The 10,173-nt window shown below is 35.2% G+C and overlaps 1 protein-coding gene across 1 annotated transcript in view; it reads left to right on the top strand.

The window, feature by feature from the left end:
• The first annotated feature begins 563 nt into the window (after positions 1-563).
• The window catches only part of LOC108903628 (nucleolysin TIAR-like), a 205,211-nt gene continuing 195,601 nt past the window's right edge, over positions 564-10,173 (top strand). Inside the window, exons 1-2 of the mRNA XM_018705862.1 lie at positions 564-677; positions 766-1,309. Coding sequence (XP_018561378.1) covers positions 564-677; positions 766-1,309 — 658 coding nt within the window. The remainder of the gene's footprint in view (positions 678-765; positions 1,310-10,173) is intronic.

Genomic DNA, 10,173 nt, shown 5'->3' with positions numbered 1-10,173 from the left:
GGCTTCACCAATTAAAATTGAATTAAAGTCGTCTTTATTACAGTGTTTCTAAATCAATTCATTTTGAGAAATTACTCCTATATTTAATCAACTAATAAAATATTTATTTTGCATATCCGTATTGTAAGCTGATTCAGCGAATAAATCATATGCTAAAATTTTATCAGTCTGCGTCAAAGGTCTTCAGAGATATTTGAGAAAATCTGATATATTTTTTAAATTTCCAACATCTTGAAAACGAAACATTCTCCGTGAAAGTTTTTGCTTAAAATCACGTGTTCCGCCACCTGATAAAGTTTCTCTAATAAAACCTGTACTATTTCCAGTGACGCTCGTGAAACTATGCTGTTCCCATTTCGTCCTTCGTAGCGTTTTTGTGAAAAATCCATAAATTTTAAGTTTAATCAATCAACTTAAAATTTTCAATAGCCCGTATTTGGTATATTAAAAAAATCTAAAGCTGCTAGTCTCAAGAAAGATTCCCCCCCCCCCAATTTGCAGTACCAGAGGCAGTGCTTTGGGAAGCGGTAGTGTTTTGATGGTTTGCCGATCCCCCCCGTCGTATGCACTGGGAGCACTGCGACAAAGAGGTGGTCGTGGAGGGAGGGCCGGTGGCTGTGCCGGCCGTCGTTCGGCTGCGTGCCCCTGTTGGGTTATCGATGCACCGGCCCCCGTCGGTAAACGATATTCATGGTGTGGAAGGGCCCGGACACCACAGTACCATGGCACAGTAACAACCCTTCGCGTAACAGTTAACGCCACAAGGGTGACGCGCACGCCATTGAGCTGGGGCAGACAAGTGGCTCGCACAAGAGCGCCGAAGCCGTGCCTTTGCCGCAGTTGGAGTCGCCCGCCGTTTGCAATAGTACGGGCCACTGTAACGTTCCGCCCTCGCGTCCGCCACCCCCGACAGTACGACGGCATGAAACAAGCGCGCCTTCTGCAGTCTTCGAGCAGCGGGTAGCGCGACTAGTGTGCCTCGCCGCCGCCACCGCCGCCGCCGCCGACAGCCCCGATCCACACGCGGAAAAGACGCGCAAACTTCACCGAACTTTTTCACGTCGCCTTCGCGGACTTCCCACCGCTCCCATTCATGTGAATCGCCTGCCGCGACGCACAAGGTTTTTATTGGAAGCGGCAACGGTACGCGAGAACACCGCGAAGATGTTGACCATGTCGACGCTGATGATGCCGGCCCCGGCGATGACCGCCGCCACCATGTCCACTCCCGGCCTTCTGCCGGTGCCCAGCAAGCTGGAAGTTGCCGGGAAGTTGACCATCAACCACGCGGCTCCGGCCAACAAAGCAGGTACGTGGACTTCCCATCCCCGTTAGCATATTCAACATGTGGCCATAAATTTTCGCATATTTTCGAAAATGGCCACCGAGGCGAGAACTTCCAAAACTCTTTGTCCCGGTCAAAGGGGCTAATCATTATAGTAATGCGTTGATTCCCGTGAGGTGCCCTCTAGTGAATATGTTTGATGTTAAAAAATAACGGTTATTATTATACATTAATTATTTAGTTAAAATGCAAGCCAGCGCATCTGCGGCGCGACAGGTTTCTTGAGACACGCTGCGGATATTGCTGTGCAACAAGCCCCCCGAACCCGAAACGCTCTTTCAGGCTACACGCTGAAGCCTGTAAACTGTCCATCGGTTGCATAATACCCATTTCCGAAGCGGTGCAAAGTCACAACATATTGTCTGAAATATTGTCTATTTGTGGCGTATGTTTAATTTTTTCTGTTTATTTCGCCAACTGTGAAAGAAATTTCCAAAGCGTGGTACAAAGTCACAAAATATTTATTTGTGGTATAGATTTAGTTTTTTCTATGTTTATTCGATATTTTACCAACTGCGAAAAATTTTAAAAAATAATTAAACAAACCCTTACGCTGTATTATTAATATTTATTTTTCAAAACCATAATATATTTTCTGTTGTTTTTTAATTTTTATTTATTTTTATTTTTGTTAAACCATTTTCAATACCCGTTTTCCAAACTGAGGTACAAAGAATATATTGTCTGAAAAAATTTCGCGATATAGTTTCAGCTTCTTTATTTGTTACATATTTTGCCACAGTCAAATATTATTTTTGTAAAACAATTTTTAATACATATTTTTCAGTGGGGTAAAAAGTCACATTAAATTTATTTTTTCTTGACAGTTTTTTCACCTTTTATTTTGCCATCTGTAACAAAAAATTAAAATTCAATTATTAAACAAATTCTACAGCCAAAAGTCAACGGTTATTTTTGTAAAACTATTTTTAATACCTATTTTTCAAAATCATAATAAATTTTCTGATGCTATTTATTCGTGGCACAATTTTACCTCTTTTTGTTGGATATTTTACTTCCAGTGAAAATTTATTTATTTTTATTTTTGTTAAACTATTTTTAATACCCGTTTTCCAAAGTGGAGAACAAAGAATATTTTGTCTGAAATTATTATTAAAGGTTATTTTTGTAGAACAATTTTTAATATACATTTTCCAAAGTGGGATAAAAAATTAATTTTTTCCTGGCAGTTTTTTCACTTTTTTATTTCGCCGTCTGATAAAAGTAATTAAAAAATCAATTATTAAACAAAACCTAGCGCCAAAAGTGAAGGGTTATTTTTGTAAAATTATTTTTAATACCCATTTTTCAAGTGAGGTACAAAATCATAATATATTTTCCGATTATTTATTCGTGGCATAGTTTTACCTCTTTTTTCGTCTGTGAAAAATTTTTATTTATTTTTATTTAATAAACTATTTTTAATACCAATTTTCCAGTGGAGTACAAAGAATATTTTGTCTGAAATAATTTATTAGCGATATAGTTTCAGCTTCTTTATCTATTGCTTATTTTGCCACTTATGAAAAAATTTAAAAACAAAGTCAAATGTTATTTTCGTAAAACGATTTTTAATACATATTTTCCAAAGTGGGAAATCAAAATAAATAGATTTTTTCCACACAAGTTTTTTCACTTTTTTATTTTGCCGCCTGTAAAAAAAAATTATTAAACAAATTCTACCGCCAAAAGTCAAGGGTTGTTTTTGTAAAACTACATATTCTTAATACCCATTTTTCATGTGGGATAAAAAATCATAATATATTTTCTGGTGTTATTTATTCGTGGCGTAAGTTTTACCTCTCTTTATTGGGTATTTTGCCACCCGTGAAAAATTTTTATTTGTTTTTATTTTTGATAAACTATTTTTAATACCCCTTTTCTAAAGTCGAGTACAAAGAATATTTTGTCTGAAATGATTTATTCGCGATATAATTTCAACTTTTTTATTTATTCCATATTTTACCCCTTGTGAAAAAAATTAAAAAAACAAACCCTTACACCAACAGTCAAAGGTTATTTTCATAAAACAATTTTTAATACATATTTTCCAAATTTTTTATTTTGCTGCTTGTGAAAAAAAATTTTAAAATCAATTAAATTAAAAAATATTTTCTAAAGAGAAGTACAAAACACAATACAGGGTCGGAAAGTCCCCATGGTTCATCGGCCGTTACGCGAGAGCGATAAAGAATGTCACAGAAATCCGTGCGATAGAGAAAGATGGCTATAGTAAAGGCGTCTAATAGTCACCGCCCATTTCGCCCTTCCACAAATAAGATCCACTTCTTGTTTGTGGAAGGGCGGAATGGGCGGTGACTATTAGACGCCTTCATTATAGCCATCTTTCTCTATCGCATGGATTTCTACGACTTACTTTATCGCTCTCACGTAACGGCCGATGAACCATGGGAACTTTCCGACCCTGTATATTGTCTGAACTTAATTTTTCCTAGCACAGTATTGTTCTTTCTCTATTTATTTGGTATGTTACCACCAGCGAAAATTAAAAAAATTAAAATTAATTATTAAAAATTAAAATTTCATAGTAAATCAAACAAAAAAATTTATTTTTTTTGTTTAAATTTAATCTAATTTTAATAAAAAAATAATAATAAAAAATTAAATTAAATAAAAATTAATCCTTTAAATGGAAAAGAGAGGAAAGGAAAATTATTGTTATTATTTTTTGTTTAAATTACTATGAAATTGACCAAAGTGGGATTAATTCAAGAGCGATTTTCTCAGAAACCGTTAAAGATAACGATTTGAAACAAGAGTACCTTTTTAACGTAAAACAGTTCGGGAAAACGGAATTTGCTGTCCAATTTGTTAAAAAGTCAAAGATGAAAAAGTTACACACGCAAAGTACCAAGGGCCCCCCCGTACCCACCCCAATGGACCTTGTGGAAATAAATGGATTAGTCCATCAAATTGCTCATCAAAATTTAGCTGTGTATACCAAATTTCATTCATTTATCACAACTCGATTGAGAGATATTGCAAAAAAATGATTTCCATTCCTCCCTCTTCAATGGGTCCCTGTGCCCTTAGGAAGCATTTCCGGATCCATGTTCATATGAACTTTTTTACTTAGTTTTGATCATAGAATCGGCCTGTTCAGAGTTGGCAGCTAATTATGAGACACCCTGTATAATAACAAAGAAGTCTATAATACGAAAAAACAAAGATATATTTTATTTATAAATTTCACAAGTGGCAAAATATGCAATAAACAATACCTGTTTCAATTTCAATACAACGACATGTACATGTGAGTTATTTTGTTATGAATAATTTTTTCAATAAATTTTAATACTGATTTAATTACGTATTTCTTATGATTTTTAATATTTCTACGTAGTATAGGAATCTACGTTTATAATTTTGTTGGCTCCTTTTCTTTCCTTACAAATTCATCTATATTAGAAAATTACGAAGCGTTTTGCTAAGCTATGCCCAGCAAATTTCGTTACCATAGGCTTGATTCAAAAAGTTAATTTTTTAATTTCAAAAATAGATTTTTTCTGCTTCATCATCAGGCCAGTATTTTAACAAAACTAGTCCGTATTTATTCATTGTTTTTAATTGTGCCTAGCCAGAAATATCTCATACTGAGGAAATTAATTAAAAAAAAAATGTTATGTATAAAAAAATAGTAGCATTTGTCAATTTTAGTTGTTTTTAATTTCTGCTTAAACAAAACTAAATCTACAAAATCAACCCCTTCGCTGTGTACCAGAAATACCCTATTAAATAGAAGCAGTAAAATAAACCAAACATTTTATTTGCAATTTACAGCTTTAAATCCATTAATTGAAACTTATTTTCCAAAAAAAAATTCCGACTATTTCTTAAATTAAACATTCTTTATTATTAGCTCCTGCACTTTTAAGGTACTTTAATGGCATCGGGTTAATTCAAATAAATCCTTAAAATGCAGCAATAGATTGATTCGTGGATCGTGGCTGAATTTCACATTAATCTCCGTTCAAAGTGGGAAAAACAATTAATTTCACTTTAAGGTAACGTAAAATTTACAACTTGTATTAAATTATTTATTTGTTTCTTATATTAGATTTTAGTTATTAGTGTAATTTACCACTTCTAAAAAGAATTAAAAATTAATCAAATAACCTTTGCACCAAAGGGCGGCTAACAGATTATTTATATCTTACCAATGATCTCATGTGCCGCTATACAGGGTGTTAAAAAGAGTGTAAAATATTTAAGGAGGTAATAGTATGAACCAAAATAAGCAGAAAAGGCTCAATAAACTTGGGTCCGCAAAGTAACGGTTGCGTAGATATGGAATGTTTTATGTTTTTCAGCCCCTTTTTTATTTTGCAAAAACGTTGTGTATTTTCTTATAATAGTTGGTTGATGTTTAGTGAAATAAACAGTACGTATTTGACAGTTGTTCTCAGTGCACAAGTTTTCTTTCGCTATGGCTGGTTACTCTAACGCAGAATTAACAGACATGCATTTCATGTATGGTCGTGCTAATGGGAACGCCACCGAAGCGCGACGTCTTTATGTTGACGCTTATCCAAATCGCCAGATTCCTTCACAACGCATGTTTGGAAGAATTCACCAAAGATTGCGTGATACCGGTTCCTTGAGCAAACAGTGCCATTTATACGGAAGACCAAGGTCGGTATCCACTCCTAGAGCAGAAGAAGAAATTCTAGCACTGGTAGAGCAGAATCCAGGTACGAGTGTGCGGAGAATATCAGCCGAGGTAGGAATTAGTGGTCCTCTTGTTTGGAGAATCCTTCACGAGCAACTGCTTTATCCATACCATGTGCAACGAGTACAGGCCTTAAATCCAATAAATGATCATCAAGCACGTTTGGTTTTTTGCCGCTGGTTTCTACGTCATGATGCTGAAGACCCTCGTTTTCTTGCAAACATTCTTTTTACTGATGTGGCCGGGTTCACAAGAAATGGAGTGTTTAATTTTCACAATACGCATATTTGGGCCGACGAAAATCCTCATGCTCTAATAGAATCTGGACATCAGGCACGTTTTTCATTGAACATTTGGATGGGTTTCTAGGTCCTGTTGTTTTACCAAACCGATTAACAGGCGCTGCTTACCTCAACTTTCTGCAGAACACACTGTATGAGTTTTTGGAAGACATTCCTTTGAATCAGAGGCAACAAATGTGGTTCCAGCATGATGGTGCTCCAGCTCATTTTTCCATGGCCGTTAGAGAGCATTTACACCAAACTTTTCCACGTAGATGGGTAGGAAGGGCCGGACCTGTTTTATGGCCTCCAAGATCGCCTGATCTGAACCCTCTAGATTTCTTTGTTTGGGGATATTTGAAGACATTAGTGTATTAGCCTGGAAGAGCTGCAGCTACGGATTAATCAAATGTGTCAAGATATCCCAACCAAGGAGGGTGTTTTCGAAAGAGTTCGAATATAGTTATTAAAAAAAAATCCAGGTTGCAAATTTGAAATTTAAAAAAAAATGATAGATTTCAATGTATTATTATGAAATCTACCACGAAAAAAATCGGTCCGATTGTGGAAGATCTTTGGGATCGTCCAGGCTGATAATTAGTTAATTTGTTTATAAGGCCGTAACTGGTAAACTATTCAACTTACCGATTCCAGATTTCGTGTGAGATATTAAGACAGTGATAAGGAATGAGAGGATGCGATGCCAAAACGTTCTGGTAATAATAACGCAGTTTATAAATGTTTAATTCAAAAGTCGTAAATAAACTTCTTCCGTTTATAACTTTTGATCTAATCAATATTTTTTGACGCTCGACGCTGGCTAGTTTTGTAGGTCTTTTCAGGCAGAAAAAAGAGTACCTTACTGTTTTCTCATAGAAATGAACGCAAAAAAGTTATAAGCGAAAAACGTGAATTTACGTAAAAATTATACAATTAACCAGCCTGTAAACAATCTTCCCCCCATTTTTATGACTGTGGAAACTAATATGTTATTGTACATAATATTTAGCATAGTGATAAATTCAGCTTGCCGAAACAAAAGGTCGCGTCCAACTCTATACTTCCCGGCCTAAACACTCTATTGTGGAAGAGAGTTACCGATACGCGAAAACCAAACCGCCCTTGTTGAATTCTGGCCACAGTTTAGTGAGGATTCACATCTGACCAAAAATGCGCATTATGCCAGTTGAATATACATTTGCTGCTTATAAGCCTATAAGTCTCAACGGTCCGATTAACACTTTGAAAAAATTGGAATCTACATCCGTTTGCTGCAAAAACCATTGGCAGAAAACGACGCATCTCTCTTCATCTCCTGGATGCAAATGATGGACTTTTCTTATAGCATGCGGTCGAAACCTTTTAAAAATTCTCAATGCTTTGAATTTTAACCAGCCTGTAAACAATCTTCCCCCCATTTTTATGACTGTGGACTAAATTTAAAGCTAACATGTTCCTAGTCCAGCAAACATTTAAAACAGGAAAAGTTCGTTCGTCGAAAAAAAATTGCCGAAGTTAATTTCTATTTACATGTTAGTTAATTATGTCTGTTCACTGTATATACCTGCGAGTCTTGTTTATTCTGCATTACTATTATTTTTATTTCATTGATTAACATCATTCCACTAGCTGTCAGGTACGTAAAAAATAGTAATTGTAATTTTTCGTGGTAAAAATTAACCCTTGTTTCCAAGCCGTGTGGGAAGCAACAGCTCGTTAAAGTCTGCAGTATGACACGAAACATTTTGCTGGATTACTTTTCTTTCCGCAGATAAAGATTTTTAAAAGGCCGAATTCAACGTATAAATCAAATTGTGGGCCATTTTCTTTTCACTAGCACGCAACTTTTTTAAATGGAATATCTCATCGTCCATCAAAAAGGAACGAGTAGCAAACAGCAAAACGTATTCCCCGCAACATCTACCGCCGCCGTCGCCGAGATATATTGAATTTATAAGGAAAAGCAGCTCTTAACTAACGCGGAGTCGCGAGATTGGTGCATGGTAATGATTCGCTTGACAGTGACGTTGTTACATTTTTTATAACTAGAAAACTCAAAAAGCTTGTCCCACACCTCGGTCGAGTTGTTTGTTTTTGCATATACAGAGCTTTCATAAATGATTGCGAGCCACGCGAATGCCGAGCCTAGGCAATCAAAATCCCTAAGTTTTGGCGCCACCAATATTATTGATTCGTTTACAACCACCACCAGCAGGTGAAACAGAATGTTGTTTTAATGTAATCTTGATCTTATTGTTTTATAATTTTAGCGAAATTTAATTGTCAACATGAATGAGATAAAATGAATGGTGCCATATTTATTTATTTGGTAAACACGTATTTTAAAATTATCTTAATTTTGAAACAAAATATTTATATCCAAATTGTGTATCAGAATATAGAAAAACATACAGGGTGTTCCACTTAAAAAAAAACGACTTATGAAGGTTTGAAGTTAACTAAACTCGGCATTAAATTTCTAGCACCCTGTATGCAATTAAGCCACTTTGAAAGTATGAATGGGAAGCTTAGGGGTCTAGCTATCCCCCCTATAAATATTGTTGCTTTATCTTTCTTACTATAAAATACACATGGTTTGAAGCTAGTCACTGTTTCTCTCCATTTTTTTGAAAAAAAATAAATATCCCGAAAACGGTTAATTTTAGGAATAGGGAAACTTTATAAAAGTCCACCTAAAGTAACACGTAGAATCCAAAATTGCAATAATATATGGTGTGTTCCATTTAAAATAAGCAAGTTGATGACGACTTCCGGTATAACCGGAAGTGGTACGTGGACGCCATTATTTTAGTTGAGAAGGGCATGACCGAAAATCCGGTATCCCAAATTTTCAAAATTCAAATCGAAGTAGTCTCTGAAATAATTCTAATGGGCCGTCACCGTGAGACACCCTGTATTTGTATCTAAAAGCTTTAAATGCATACTCATAAATCAAAGTTATCATAAGAAAATTAAAGGAAACATATTCAGGAAGAAGTAAATTTGGCTAATTACTCTGTTTTGATCTAGGAAGCTTTGGTACAAATTTTTACACCTAATTATGCCCCACCCTGTATACAAGGTTACTTGAATATTCTATTTCATTTACTTCTATCAAAACACTTTTAACAAACACGAAATATAGATAAAGATATAGATAAGTATTCGCTAAGAAATAAGGAAGAATCCGCACAAACCTTTAAAGTTGCAAATGATGCAAATCTGCATCTCTTCACTAAGGAAATACATGTATTAGGAAGGAACGCAAATATGCACGCGTATATATGCTTTATATTCATTTACTTCTCAAAGGGGCAATATACAACATCAAAGAAAGTAATAATGAGGTGGAATTTTCAGAACGCCTACAATAATACAATCTAATAACACTAAAAGTCAAATAAACCGTAATAGGGTAGGGCGGCAACGGCGGCATCAACTCGGAAAAATCTTTTTGTCTGGGAAATCGCTAACTATATGAAAAGATATGGGCACTAGAAAATTGTCCGAAGGAACAGAAAAATTAGCGATTCCGTTAAGAGGCTTAGAGCATCCTTCATCCAGTCGTAAACATTTCGAATTGGCCAAAACGAGTTTACGTTCTGACCTGTTTAAAAATAATAGTCCAGGCGGTATCTGTCTTACAAAGGGTGTACTTGGGTAAAACGCATATGATCGGAGATTTTTGCTATTACGGCTTCTAAATAACATCTGAAATGATAATTTTTCTATGCAAATAAAAAAAAACGTGGGCTTAATTGTTATTACAAAAAAGTTTAAAAAAATAACAAAAAAAATCATTTTTTTCTTGGATTTCTCGTCGACAACTTAGCAACTATTCATTTTAGACAAAAATG

The sequence above is a fragment of the Anoplophora glabripennis genome, unplaced genomic scaffold (genome assembly GCF_000390285.2).
Source record: "Anoplophora glabripennis isolate ALB-LARVAE unplaced genomic scaffold, Agla_2.0 scaffold93, whole genome shotgun sequence".
NCBI classification, from domain to species: domain Eukaryota; kingdom Metazoa; phylum Arthropoda; class Insecta; order Coleoptera; family Cerambycidae; genus Anoplophora; species Anoplophora glabripennis.
The sequence above is the reverse complement of the archived record's forward strand: the minus strand, read 5'-3'. Positions and strand labels throughout refer to the sequence as shown.